The following is a 13,783-nucleotide window of genomic DNA, read 5'->3' on the forward strand; positions in this document are numbered from 1 at the left end:
CGGGTGACGTATAATCAACAGCGACATCAGCGGATTTGCAGCACTTCGGTGGCTGCTATGTTGAATGTAAACAAGAAGCTGCTTGGTTGCTACTCTATCGTCATTGTTAAACCCGCCAATACCGTGCCAGGTAGATAAGACAGTTTGTGATTGGTTCCCGCAAAATTGCAAACTGAAGTAGGGCAAACGTGCAAGTTTCCGGACCAAGCTGCAGGGCAACATCAAATGGTCGGTAGAGTGGGCGGGGTTTACCCAGTCTACTTCAGCCTTGCAAAGGCAACACATCAGTCAGCTGTTTTAAACGAGTGGCCTTTATTACATCTTTTTACAAGATGAATATTTGTAATCCAGTTAGACCAGTAGGGGCTTTCAGAATAGGTTATATTGGACTGCTTTAGTTGAATCATACATGATGAATTGGAATAGTTAACCTATGGGGCGATTGATTAAAATGATCTGATAAAACGGAAACAGGGAAAAAAAGGTTCATCATTGTGCCAGATAGTTGATATTGTGCGTTAGGACTTCACACCAATTTTAATTTCTTCTCCGTCTTAATAGCGGCTGTTGTTGACATTGATCGTTATGGTGTCCCATGTCTCTGATGTCCTTTGTTTCACATTGCTAATCCAGTTCAGTTGTTCTATTGGACTGCCAGGAAATTGACGCTGAGCTGGTGAGGCTCTGTTGGCAATAATGCTATTCTATACCCTTTTGTCTGCAGGTGCTGTTGTTTGTACTTCAGCATGGCGGTCGTCATCCGTTTACAGGGACTAAGAGTCACAGCAGGCTCTGAGGATATTCGCAAGTTCTTCAGTGGCCTCAAAATTCCAGATGGAGGGGTGCATATAATTGGTGGGGAGCTTGAGGAAGCTTTCATAATCTTTGCGTCCGATGAAGATGCAAGAAGAGCAATGACACAGTCAGGAGGTTACATTAAGGGTTCACCTGTTCAATTGCTACTTAGTAGTAAAACAGAGATGCAGAACATGCTCGAAAGAAGTGCAACAAATGTAGAGCTAGATGAAAAGAGACGACTTTTGGAGAATACAAGACGTGCTAGAAGATGTGCGGATCCTGAGGCGGTCAGGAGATCAGCTAGCAGATCAGCTTATTCCCCTCCCCATCACCAGAGGGCTTCAAACGCTGATGACTTTGTGCATGTGTTTCTAAATGGAATGCCGTTCTCCGTGACTGAAGAGGAAGTCTGTGACTTTTTCTTTGGTCTACTTATTGATGACATTGTCTTGTTGAAAAATGCACAGGGTGCCAACAATGGGAAAGGTCTTGTCAAATTTGCAACAAGAGAGGATGCACAAGAAGCCCTGAAGAGGGATAGGAAATACATTGGGTCAAGGTATGTGGAGGTTTCCACAACTACCGTAGAATTTTGGCGTCGGGCTACCGGTAAAGAGTCAATGGCTGTCAACAACTTTGAAAGGGATCGATCCCCTGTTCGCCATCAGAGGAACTCGCATCATGTCAGGGCACAATCACCTTTGAGGTCAGTTTCTTCCGACGATGAGTACTGCGTTTTGATGGAAAATCTTTCCTTTGCAGTGGAAAAAGACGACATAAAAAAGCTTTTTCGTAATGCAAAGCTTGAGGATGACCAGATCCTGCACTTAATTGGCAGTGATGGGAGAAGAACAAGATCTACATTTGTGCTGTTTAAGAGTCTGCGTGACTATTGTGATGCCTTGACTCCTGAAAAAAGGCAGTTTTTCAACAGATGGATTTCTACCCGGCCAATCTCAAGAGAGAAAATGATCAGCCTTCTGGAATCTCAGAGCATGGACGTCGGACCTTCTGGGAACTCAGAAATGTGTCAGGAGAGGCCTGCATCTTGCCCCAGTGATCCATATGACTCAGAAAAAATGTGTGTGTTTGTGCGGAACCTTCCATTTGATGTGCGGAAAGTTGAGATCATGGACTTCTTCCTTGGGTTTGATATCACGGAGGACAAGGTGTTTGTGCTGCGTGACCATAACGGTGATGGAGTTGGAAAGGCGTTGGTTCTCTTCCGGTCTGAGGCAGAGGCAATGAGTGCACTGTCTCTCAATGGACAAAGGTTTCTTGGGTCAGAGGTCACACTGAAATGCATTTCACGTTCTCACATGCGGCAGTTGGGTGTTGAGCCACCAGTGGTTAAAGAGCCAATTGTGCAAGAGCCGATGCCAAGAGAGGAGCGGTACTCGGGCAGGAGAAGCGAGGCATCCTATCGCCTTGGTGACACAGAGTACCCTGACTTTAGGATTTCTGATGATGGTAATATACCAATGACCAATGCGCTGGCTCACATCCATGGAGGCAGAGATTATGAGCCCCGTGCAGGAGGCCCTCATACTCCACAAGACGGAGGTAATGGCTATCGGGGAGGCTTTGGTCCCTCAGTGCAACAATTTGACGGTCCCACTTGCGTAAAGCTGCTTAACTTGCCATTCCAAATCAAAAGTGAAGAAATCTATGACTTTTGCTATGGATTTCGCATTATTCCTGGATCTGTCTCACTGCAGTATGACCAGAGAGGAAAATCTAAAGGTTCTGCAACTGCAGTATTTGAGTCCCGTCAGGAGGCGTTAACAGCAGTTGAGGAACTGAGTGGAAGACCAATAGGTCCAAGAAAAATACAGCTATTTCTTGAGTAAAAGTGACAATGCCTTTCATGGCAACTAACCAGCCCTAGCTGTGTAGGTTGGATATATAGCATGTGGATTGAAACAAAGTTGATTTAAGGGATAAAATGGCCTTTTCTTTGTTTTGTTTTTATGATTACACAATTGGGACTACAGGGAATGTATTTAAGCTATTTTTTTAAATTGCATTTTCTTTTATTAGCCAATATAGTTTGACTAAATATGGTGTTTGTATGCATTTTCATCTTAAGGTGAAATACTAGATATTTGGTTGACTTAATTTACAATATAGTGGTATAATGTATCAACATACTACATGTTATGAAAGTTTTTTTTTATAAAAATGCAAACGTTTTTGCAGTTTTTCTTTACACACCTGTCACTTGCAGTGTAAACACATTTTGCTCGCCACATTAATCTTACTTGTATAAAGTGCAGGTTAATCACTAATTAAAAGCAATCAGTGATAACTTGTGATATTAGTTTGAAAGGGATACCCTAAAGTGGTTCTGTGTTTATGATAGTGTTAAGTGGGATATATAGTAGTGCCTTTTGTAAAACAAGCTAAAAGCACTACTGAGAATCTGTAATGTGTATTTCAAATTAAAAAAAAAATTAAACTTTATAAATTTTAAACGTAAATTTCCTTTTTCTTCTACAGTACTGGTGTGGATGTCTTAATAGTATAATCTCATAGGTCGGAGTGTGTTAAAGGTACAAAATGTAACTTTTTTTGCATTAAAATGTCTTAAAACAACTTGACCTAGGTTATATATTTTGAGTTATCCGCTTCCACTATCCTAAATGTTTCCAACAATGTTCAAACCCAGAGAAATCTGTTAGTTCATTTTAATGACAGTTGCCTGTTAGACCCCTTTGACCTCCTTAGTTACTCTAACTTACGTCTACACACAGGAACCCAGGTCATATGTTCTAAACTATTATTCATTAGCCAGCTGTACAGATAGACAACAACTCCGATGCTAATTCAGCAAGCAAACACCCTGCTTTTTCTTCCTCGCTTCCCGCCCTTAAGGGCCTTCAGTCAGGATGAGAGCAGACATCCCACACCACACATCCATAGTTGAACAGCAGCCAGCCAATATTAACTCAAAGCAATCCAAATGGATTCATTAAACATAATGGGAAGCTTTATTCTGAGTATTACACAATAAATCTAATTATTTTAACTAAATTTTATTTACATAAATTGAAGTTTTTGAAAAAGAAGCCAAGCTTTTTTAAACTGGCTTCCATTTCTACCTGTACAAACCAAAAAGCTGTTAGAGGTCATCTAACCTCTGTAAACTTTACAAAATATAAGTATAAAGTATTTTGTTTTTTCTTTTTCTTTAGTAACCTCCCGGCTCTTTTAGAACATAGACATTTTTTAAATGTACAGAAGATGTTCTTTTCCACTGTATGTCCATATTCTTCAATAAAATTTGAATAAAAAAAAGAAAACACTGCTCACGCAATGGAGTAAACGAGATGGCTGATATTCGGAGCACAATGGGCACTGAATAGTGCATCCTAGTGCTAATTGTTACCGTGGCAAAGTTGGTTTTATGTGGCTGTACCTTTTGAACTATTCATGATTTCTTTTGGGGAAAGGAATAAGCTGTGCAATGTGAAGGGGAATTAGCTGAGTTCACAAAGTGTTTTGACATGAATAGGTGAAAAATGTCAATCTGTGTAATAGATTCATAGCATATATATATTTTTTTTACATATCAAAGTATTTATAAAATCAAAGAGGAGGTTTATAAAAAGTGTTTTTGATGATAGGCCAAAAGGCAAAGCCGCATAATAGTTTTTTTGAATATCAAACGTCCAGTATAAAGACAACTTTACCAAGGTCTTTTATTGCTTTCCTGAACATACAGCTTAGCTAACATTGAAATGGTGACAGCGGGATAACTCATTTCCATATGAAGGTTACAGAACTTTGTGCACATAACAAATGTCATTAACAAATAAAGCCAGTAACAGCATGTGGCCTATAATATGTGGAGAAAATAAAAAATGGTCATAAAGCCGCATGATGTCAATCCCTTAACTGTATGGATGTCACGCATCAAAATAGCATTTTGTTCCAGTGTATTGATCTGCTGCGTCCCACGTACACTGCCTCCACTTGACTCCCGTCCTCGCGAGGAGACCCGGGAGAGACAATAAGCAAAATGGGATGAGACGTAACATGAATTCGTCAGCTGTTTGGGCTGAATTAGATACTCCTTCGACTGCACGGCTTCTGGGATGGCTGCTGTTTTGTATCCTCGGGGCCAAAATAAGACCTTTAAAGACTGCCTTCACCAACGAAGGTCGTTCTCATCCATGAAGGGACAGAACGACTTCCGGTTCAGCCGAGGACCGAGGAGTCGAGGAGCTATCTGATAAGGGTAATGGGATTCAGCCCATGTGATGACACCTCCAACGCCAATAAACACACAGAAGAAGAAGAAGTTGAGCAGGCTGATAACCACGCCGAGGGAACTTTTTTAAAACAGGTGAATATGTTAACATAAAACGTCTGTTCTATTTAAAGGCCACCGACTACCTCGATAAGTCGTTTATCTCCTGTATAAGTTATTTGGCCAATGTTGCAAGCTAGCTATTATGGTTTCGCAGAGTTCAAAGTTACGCATCATTGTGAAGTTGCAATTGTCATCGTGTCACGTTTTATGTTAAAATACGAGATCGTGTACAGACGTTAGACACAGTCCCGACCGTTAAATAAACGGATTCATAAACGTAAAACAGAACCGTCATGGTGCGCCGTTATATGCAGCCCATGGTAACACAGATGTCTGCCATGAACACTGATGGGCTACAAGAATGTTCCCGGTTTACCTGGTTTCCAAAGTTGCAAAGTTTCGACAGTTTTCGACAACTTGTTTTCACCGACATTTATTTATGTTAAACTTTCTTACAGTTACCCTACTTTAAGTTAACGGGGCCGATTTAAATCGTTTTTGTTGAATTTCTCACGTTAGCTGTTTTGCTACACTCAACCTGGGACAAGCCCTGGTCAGTGTTAAATGGTCGTTTCCTAGTATTTCTTATTTCTAAATAACTTAAGGTTAACAATACTGTCAAATTATGCAGGATATTTATGATCTAGCAAACTAATAATAGAAATCCATTACATACCTTTCTGCAATGAACTGGAAAAGATCAGTTGAAGCCTGGCATAATAGTAACATTATTTGTACATGACATTCTAGTAAAAGAGTCGTACCACTATTCCTGGCATGCAGCCAGGGGCTGTGACCCACTTCAGGACCCTCAATGGTTGGCCAACACCACTTAACAAAGCACTGATTTCTAATATATTAAATCCAACACTGCTCATTATATATGGGATGAACAAGCCTTGTAGAGTGTAGTGGATTTAAAACATGTTTGAACCTCACAGACACAAGCTAGATGGAGGTATCAAGACGAAGGATCCTCCAAAAACATCTGGAGCCGGCAAGACCCCTGCGCCGCTGCATTCATGCTGACAGTGGTAAGCAGTCTGCACCAATTGGTCAAACTTCTAGGAGTATCAAAGTTTATGTATTTTGTTCATATATAATGGTATGCTCTTATAATATTGTATTACTTAATTTAGAGCCCATAATAAATACTGCCACATGTGGACAGGCACTGATGGAGGAAGAGGATCAAGAGGTAAGAAATCCCAAAGAAGATGACATTTAAGGGTTGCAACTTACAATTATATTCATTGTCAGATATGCTGTTGATCGTTTTTAAATCATTAGTAAAAAAAAAACTAAATAAAAACAAGAGCTGCAAATCCCATTTGAGACCTTTAAACCAGACAATGTTTCGCGTGCTTGATAGATGACACAAACGACACACATGCTGCATACGGATTATCTAAATTGTTGTCGGTTCATTTTCTTTAGATCGACTGATTATTTCACCTCTTCAGTATTTTAGTGTGATTCACACTTTGCCTTTTTCTTTAATAATAATAAATTTAAACACACCATGTGCCTGTTAAACTGTTTATTTGGGCAACATTAAAGCTTTAGTGTGTAACTTTTTGATATTAATGAACGTCTGTTAAATTCAAGCCATTGACAAATGAGTTGCTACAAAGCTAATAAACAATCAGCTCCACACAACTCTGTGTTTCTCAGTATGTTCTGGAGACTATGTTGGATGGAGACTTTCAAGCCCAGAAACTCAAGTGAAGATAATTACCTCTTTTGAAGAGTCTATCGTGTTTTTGTTGTTGTGTTTTTTTAATCCTCCGTGTCCTCCATGTTTTCTAGCAACTGCGTGGGGGAGCGTGTGCAATTACATAAGGCTTGTATCATGTGGACGCGCCAACAGTGTTGTTGTCGTTACTTCGAATTCTACATGGGGGAGACAGAAACTATGCACAACAGCTTTGTTTTCTAAAAGAATTCTAATTTTTTTCTTATGTTATGCTTGATAGGCAAATATTGGCATAGAGCAGTTCTACAGGATTGTCAACCTCCACAAACGGAAAGAAGGTAAGACACATTGTGTTTTTGTATGCTTTTCTGTTCTGAGGTTGTTTTTTTCCAAATTGTGTATCTACAGTATTGGGCAATATGCCCGTGCATTAACAAAATATCCACCTACTTTTGCCTTTACTTTGATTTGCCTGATTTGAACTCTTGTCATGTTGATTTTTGTGTGTGTGTGTGTGTGTGTGTGTGTGTGTGTGTGTGTGTGTGTGTGTGTATATATTAATATTATACTGTACATATTAATATATTGTTTCATAGGCAGAATATGTTACACAAGAGAATTTTTAATTGGTCTGGCGAGTTCTCCTGAGGCCAGAAAGAAGCCGAAATTCTTGCCAGAGCACCCCATAGTCCTAATGGAGGCAGTAAGTTGGGTTTTGGTATTCAATTTTATGGGGGCGTCCTCTCTAAATAATAACTATGTGCTGTTTGGATTAAATAATGATTGCATACTATCTTAACAGAGAGATCTTGGGCACCTAAGGCTTCATGAAATGAGATGGAATGGGGGGAAAGAAGACACGTGAGTTTCGTTTAATCACGTTAACTCTTTGACAATATTAAACATTTTGGTTTTAAACGTATATTAGCCCTGCCTTCATTACTGGGTTTTTTAAACTATCATTGATCTTTGTATGATTGTACTGTACTTTATGATTTACTATTGCTGTTGGGTTCAATGTAGTATCTTCATTAAAGTGTACACATTACCTTATAAATATATATTTTCTGTTTTTAGGGACGCAGAAAGTCATCAATCGCCTTAAGACATTTGCACAGGTGTTCACTTCCCAAAGAGTGTTTCCGTTGTTTTTTGCTGAGAAATTAGTGAATTTAATTTAATTTATGACATTTAAATTTGCATGTTCATTATTTTTGTTTGAGACTGTTAATAGTTTGCAGTGAAGTTGCACAAAGTAATAATACTAAACACCACTTTATGTGCTGAAGTGAGTATTGCATGTTTACATTTTCTACTGTGAAAGTTTGGCTGGAGTGAAGTATTTAAATTTGTTTAAAAAAAAAAAGACTTACAACATTAACAGCTGTTTGTCAGCTGTGTTGGTAATGTTGTTTACTGGGGGGGGGGGGGGGGGGGGCATTTAATGCAGACTCATCATCACTTATATTAGTGATGAAACAAACCCTACCTGAAGTGACAGTGGTTGAAATGATGAATGTTTGTCATTAGCTGGGATTACGTCAGAATTTTAATTTAATGTGTCGTACTAAATATGTTAACTTCTCTTATAAAGGAAAGTTTGGCTTAACAGTTTAGTGTCTTGACATTTTCTTTCTTGCATGTAATCAAAACATAAAATGACTAAGTGTAATATGAAAGTGCTTTTCAAACAACACTGTCCTCAGTTCTAGGTTGACTTTTTTTTTTTTTTTTTTTTTTTTTTTTAAAGCATGTTTCACTATTATATTTCACAGGTGGCAGCTGTTCTCACCAAAACGCTCCAATAAACACACTACACTCTACCTGCCCAGCACTAAGGCTGACAAAGTTTATGAACAGCTGTTGAAGATCTCCCCTTAGAGGTTCGTGAAGACCATAACAGAGCATAAATGAGAGTGAATATTGGGCCTAAATCCAATAGGATCTATAATTAGACAGCTGTTTGCTAACACATTCAAAATCTATTAATGTCAATATAATTGCAAACCTTTTATTCTACTTTTATATATCAACTGATATGGTCTCTCTCAACAAGAATAGATACATTTGCTAGATTTATCCCATTATACTCAACATTGCCACAAATCAATTTTCCACATGATCAAGCTTTTCCTTTCTTTCACCGTTTTTACATGCAGCAAATGAAAGAGACACAAATTCCAGACTGCAGGTATTTCAAAATGTGGAACCACTGTAATGCATCGAAGGTACATAATATCAGGTAAACTGACTTTATTTTAAGTTTTTCAGTCATTAAAGACCAGCTAATTAGCAAAGTGAGTTAATCAGTCCTTCAATAAAGTCAACATTTTATTAAGATCTTTCACATCATTTTTTAGATGTACCTACTGTATTTACCTATGACACATAACAGGAAAGGAGCATAGTGAGTCACTCCGTTGTTCTGATGGGTTTGAGGAGGGAGGGTCCTATATGGAGGTTTTTACCACTGTCTTTAAAATATAATCAAAGTGTATTATGAAGCTGCCGGAAATCATTTGGCAACATAGGGATTTTTACAACACGCTGTGCGTTTCCCTGCGGACATCGGTGAATGTGGTAACTACACGTCTGCTCTTTAGTAACCTTTGTTCGTTACCGAGGCAGAGTAGTCCACATCCTATGAGCGTTCCTGGATATGGCGATAGTGACGTGCTCACGTCATGTCATTGTGGGCTGTCTACGTCGGGTCAGATAACAGGGCGAAATAATTTTCAGAAACCGAGGAAACGGACACTGGCAGTAGACTATAACCGCAACATACCAAAGGTAAATGTCTTATATAGTGTTTGTATTGTAGCCGTTGGGCTTGTTTATGCTGTTGGCTTATCTCAAAGGTAATGATGGAGCTATAAACTCCTTTTCCCCGCTGTAAACGATGAAGTGATATGTGCTGCGATGTCAGATTAAGAATCTACGTTAGGGTGTTTTTTTAATTTTCTTAATTGTGTTTTAGGTATAGGCTCGTTTCTGGTCACACACGGTTAAGCATAAACCCCCCGCAGGTTGCAATTGAGACGTTCAGAGGCTGTTAGAGCGTGGCCTTGTTCTCGGTCAGTGAATAATTTTGTTCGGACCGTAGACTGTTAATATATACACACAGCTTTTCTTTTTCAGGAAGATGAATTCAAAGGACGACAAGAGGACCGATTCATGCACCAGGTGAGAACTTTCACGATCTTAAGTTAGCCTTTAATTCAAACGTTTGTTTAAATGGTTATGTATGTGTGGATACAGTAGGCTAGGCTGAGGCTATGCTGTAAGGTTGTTTGGATGAGGAAAGAGGTGGAGCAGGATATCAGGACAGGTGGTCTTACCAAGTAGCCTATGTAAAATGTAGGTCTTATAAATAATTTACTTACAAAAGAATTTTAAGTGTAGGCCTACTTTACTTCCACATTGTTTACAATTAATAATTAATTTGGCCAATAGTGTTACTGCTGCTCACCTAAATATGTGGACTGTCCACTTTGTGGACCATGGAGTGGATCCACTTTGTGGACCATGGTGTGGACTGGTACCTGGAGAGGTGCCAGTTCAGCTCCTGGGAACTGTCAAGGTGCCCTTGGGCAAGGCATTGAACCCATTAGTGCATGTATAGGTCCTGGGCATGTGTGGAATAACTGACAACAATGTGAAAAAAATGTAATTTCCCTTTGCGGAATCAATGAAGTATGTCTTACATCTTAAAATCACATTTTCTCACTTATGGATAGTATGTATAAACTCAGCTGCCAGTGTATTAGGATTACCAAGCTAAAACTTATTCATTCTTATCAAATTGTAAACGTCTATCTATAGCGCAGAATAGAATACAGTTCAACAGTAGTGCAAACTATATCCTCCAAACTGTCAATACAGTTAAATCAACACTTTAAAAAAATTTTAAAAAACTGAACATTGAAGGTAGATTTGGTTGAACTGACCTGGGATGGAGATACTCACATATCAGATTTGTTCAGCCTCTTAATACATGAAGTGAAATAAAATGGCAATTCAGTGTTATTGTCACGCTAGAACTGACCCTTTAAGATCTGTTTTCCCCCGAAGGCCTGTTTTTGTGCATAACCCCCACCTGGACGCACTGAAAGATGACGTCCTCTACCACTTTGGTTTAGGAACCGGAACTCACGACCTTCCAACTATGTTTGGTGATGTCAAAGTAATTTAATTCTTGGGAAATAAATCAACTCCATAATAATCTTTATTTGGCTATTCTTTTATGTTTTGTGTGTTTTCCTTCAGTTTGTGTGTGTTGGGGGCAGTCCGTGGAGAATGAAAGCCTTCACTGAGTACATTGCTGCTGAGCTCGGTATGGAAGACCCCAATTCAGAGTACCCAAACATCTGTGCTGGAACAGACCGCTATGCTATGTACAAAGTTGGCTCTGTACTGTCTGTCAGTGTATGTATAACTTATCACAACCTTTATCAACTTAACTTTTATTAACCTAATCCTATTAATCTGTGCATTTCTATTCACAAACTACATAGATGTGAAAATTGTGCTATATTTTGCAGCATGGGATGGGCATCTCATCTATTGCCATAATGTTGCATGAGCTAATAAAGCTCCTCCATCACGCTCAATGCACAGATGTTACTATTATACGCATTGGGACATCAGGTGGAATAGGTAAGCTTACTATTTAGAATATGTATTTAGAATGCCTGATAATACATCTGATGATGTGTTGCATTATCAAATCACAAAGACTGCTAACACTCCAAGGATGCTAGTTTCCCTGTGATGTTATGAGTTGATACAATAAATCCAATTGAATTGAGTACAATAGATGCCTTCAATACGAGGTTGTTGTCCAAGACACCTTTTCATAGTTGTACCACAAGAGGGAGCCCAAAGTCCCTTAGATTTTAGAGCAGTGTCATCCAATATGGCTTTTTGTGTATGATTGTGATTAGCCCAAGATGGCACTTCTACAGTTTTCTGAATAAGAGAATTGATATGTATTTGCATGTATACCAACCTTTTTTTCTGATTATGTCATGAACCATTGGGGGTTGATTTGCGGCATATTCTGAAGTCCACATCAATCATTTTCAGCATGGCTGATGGGTATAGCGTAATTTGATTCTATGAACAGTGACTACATTGTAGTAGACCGTTCCACTGACTCGCAACTTGACCTAAAGACATGTTATCTGAAATCATTTTAAGAATGTCGTTAGATGTTAATTTGGAAATGAACATGATGCTTATTTCACTTGATATCAGTCTGTAATGTTTCAACATATGAAACAGATTTTTTGAATTCAAGCTTTCTGTATGTTCAGACTACAATTTACTTACCATTTTTCAGGGCTTAAGCCTGGCACAGTTGTTGTCACCAAGCAGTCTATGGATGCCACCTTCCTGCCCAAGTTTGAGCAGGTGATCCTGGGGAAGACTGTGGTGCGCAATACCGATCTGGACCAAAGCCTGGCCGAGGAGCTGTTGCAGTGCAGCAAAGAGATGAACCAGTTTGAGACAGTGATAGGCAACACCATGTGTACGCTGGATTTCTACGAAGGTACTGATGCACTGATGTGTTAAACACATTTTCACCTAGATTTAAAGTATTTCAGTTGCATTGTTCATCTTTTCTGTCCGTCTCATCAATCACACAGGGCAAGCCCGTTTGGATGGTGCTTTCTGCTCCTACACTGAGAAGGATAAACAGAACTACCTCAGTAAAGCCAGTGAAGCAGGAATCTGCAACATTGAAATGGAGTCATCAGTTTTTGCTGCTATGTGCAAGCTGAGTGGTCTACGAGGTAAGAAAATGCAATATCAGCATCGTTATAGCTGGCAATTTATACCTGACAAAAAGAAGTTTTCTTTTCGTTGAGTTTCTAACGTGTATTTCTTGTTGTGGAAAGCGGCTGTGGTTTGTGTTACACTACTGGATCGGCTGAAGGGGGATCAGCTGAACGAGTCTCATGAAGTTCTTCACAGTTACCAACAACGTCCTCAGATACTGGTTGGTTACTACATTAAGAAACAGTTAAAAGCCAAAGCAGAATGTAGTAAAGTGCAATAGCTATTACACTGATATGCAAGCATACATCAAAATTGTCTCTTGAAAATAAACATGTTATATAGATTCTATGCTCACCAATAGCCATACCTGTAATACCTCCAGAATCTTGAAGTTATGCACTGCTTTTTTATTTATCCATTCACACTTACATAGTTAAATGATTTAACCGTCTAAATAAACCGGAGTTAGCTATTTCACTTTTGTTTCCTCTTGAATTTAACTTAAATACAGTTTAAGTGAGTCTTAAATGTTATGTAGCAGCATTTATTGATCAAATGTCTTTATCTAAAGTGCTCATAGTATGCTTTTTGGCGTTTTGCCTTTTACTTTATTGTGTCAAGTATCTTTTTTTGTGCATGCAATAGGCTTCCAAAGTGAAAATGTCCACCCCAAAGGGAGTTACCATCTCCAACAGAAATCCCTGTTCACAAACTGCTCCATGCTCCCCTAGCTACTAGTGTTGCACGGCCTCTGATTTGGCTTCTGATTAGCTGGTGTTGCTTACCTAGCTACAGCGCATGTGCAACTCCCAACAAAGATGGAACAGAAGTGAGATGCTTCATTCTGTAGCTAAAACAGAGCGCTCGACACACAGGGGGAAAAGAGGAGCTGCAGCAATGTGTAGTATAACAAAAAAATTGTTTTTTTTGATAATTAAACCATGTGAACTTATTATGCTATAACCTCAAAATATAACTATGAACCTGAAAAGGAGCATAATGTGAGCACTTTAAGGCGGCCTCTGTTTTATGCAACATATAAAGTTCCTTATCCATAAAACCTGTTTGGGTTCATGACTTTTGAAATGTCTGTACTTACAACGGTGCTGTAGCAAAATCAGCTCAAATAGAGTAAATCACTTTAATGAGAACCAAAAGAAATTACACTGATTTTGATAACTTAGTGTCTTGTG

The 13,783-nt window shown here is 38.9% G+C and overlaps 3 protein-coding genes across 7 annotated transcripts in view; all 3 read left to right on the forward strand.

Moving 5' to 3' along the window:
- rbm12bb (RNA binding motif protein 12Bb) overlaps window positions 1-3,339 on the forward strand; it is a 14,500-nt gene extending 11,161 nt beyond the window's left edge. Inside the window, exon 2 of one of the 2 annotated variants that reach the window (XM_034873343.1) lies at window positions 725-3,339. In XM_034873343.1, coding sequence (XP_034729234.1) covers window positions 747-2,648 — 1,902 coding nt within the window. In that variant the 5' untranslated portion in view covers window positions 725-746 and the 3' untranslated portion in view covers window positions 2,649-3,339. The remainder of the gene's footprint in view (window positions 1-724) is intronic. The other variant, XM_034873342.1, reaches the window with a different exon arrangement.
- Window positions 3,340-4,875: 1,536 nt separating this feature from the next.
- Window positions 4,876-8,420, forward strand: gra (granulito). Of its 2 annotated transcripts, none has more exons than XM_034873344.1 (7): window positions 4,876-5,146; window positions 6,066-6,147; window positions 6,253-6,311; window positions 7,090-7,147; window positions 7,406-7,512; window positions 7,612-7,670; window positions 7,887-8,420. In XM_034873344.1, exons 1-7 carry the CDS (start codon window positions 5,042-5,044, stop codon window positions 7,912-7,914), a joined length of 498 nt encoding a protein of 165 aa, XP_034729235.1. In that variant the 5' UTR covers window positions 4,876-5,041; the 3' UTR covers window positions 7,915-8,420. The 2 variants fall into 2 exon arrangements, with proteins under 2 accessions (XP_034729235.1, XP_034729236.1); XM_034873345.1 differs by having other exon boundaries at window positions 4,957-5,146; window positions 6,062-6,147.
- Window positions 8,421-9,482: 1,062 nt separating this feature from the next.
- On the forward strand, window positions 9,483-13,738 carry upp1 (uridine phosphorylase 1). Of its 3 annotated transcripts, none has more exons than XR_004657073.1 (9): window positions 9,483-9,599; window positions 9,948-9,992; window positions 10,881-10,992; window positions 11,076-11,234; window positions 11,351-11,465; window positions 12,151-12,360; window positions 12,458-12,604; window positions 12,710-13,160; window positions 13,606-13,738. XR_004657073.1 is itself a non-coding variant. In XM_034874943.1 (8 exons), exons 2-8 carry the CDS (start codon window positions 9,952-9,954, stop codon window positions 12,868-12,870), a joined length of 945 nt encoding a protein of 314 aa, XP_034730834.1. In that variant the 5' UTR covers window positions 9,524-9,599; window positions 9,934-9,951; the 3' UTR covers window positions 12,871-13,246. The 3 variants fall into 3 exon arrangements, 1 of the variants encoding a protein (XP_034730834.1); XR_004657072.1 differs by having other exon boundaries at window positions 9,524-9,599; window positions 9,934-9,992; XM_034874943.1 differs by lacking the exon at window positions 13,606-13,738 and having other exon boundaries at window positions 9,524-9,599; window positions 9,934-9,992; window positions 12,710-13,246.
- The last annotated feature ends 45 nt before the right edge of the window (window positions 13,739-13,783 follow it).

This window comes from Etheostoma cragini, chromosome 6 (assembly GCF_013103735.1).
Source record: "Etheostoma cragini isolate CJK2018 chromosome 6, CSU_Ecrag_1.0, whole genome shotgun sequence".
NCBI classification, from domain to species: Eukaryota; Metazoa; Chordata; class Actinopteri; order Perciformes; family Percidae; genus Etheostoma; species Etheostoma cragini.

Excerpts from the sequence above, each read along its gene's own strand:
- upp1 (XM_034874943.1), top strand. The coding sequence starts at position 9,952 with ATGAATTCAAAGGACGACAAGAGGACCGATTCATGCACCAG. Across the intron at positions 10,993-11,075 it reads CTATGTTTGGTGATGTCAAA|TTTGTGTGTGTTGGGGGCAG; the intron begins GTAATTTAATTC and ends GTTTTCCTTCAG. Across the intron at positions 12,605-12,709 it reads CAAGCTGAGTGGTCTACGAG|CGGCTGTGGTTTGTGTTACA; the intron begins GTAAGAAAATGC and ends TGTTGTGGAAAG.
- gra (XM_034873344.1), top strand. The coding sequence starts at position 5,042 with ATGGGATTCAGCCCATGTGATGACACCTCCAACGCCAATAAACACACA. Across the intron at positions 6,148-6,252 it reads CTGCATTCATGCTGACAGTG|AGCCCATAATAAATACTGCC; the intron begins GTAAGCAGTCTG and ends TACTTAATTTAG. Across the intron at positions 6,312-7,089 it reads TGGAGGAAGAGGATCAAGAG|GCAAATATTGGCATAGAGCA; the intron begins GTAAGAAATCCC and ends TATGCTTGATAG.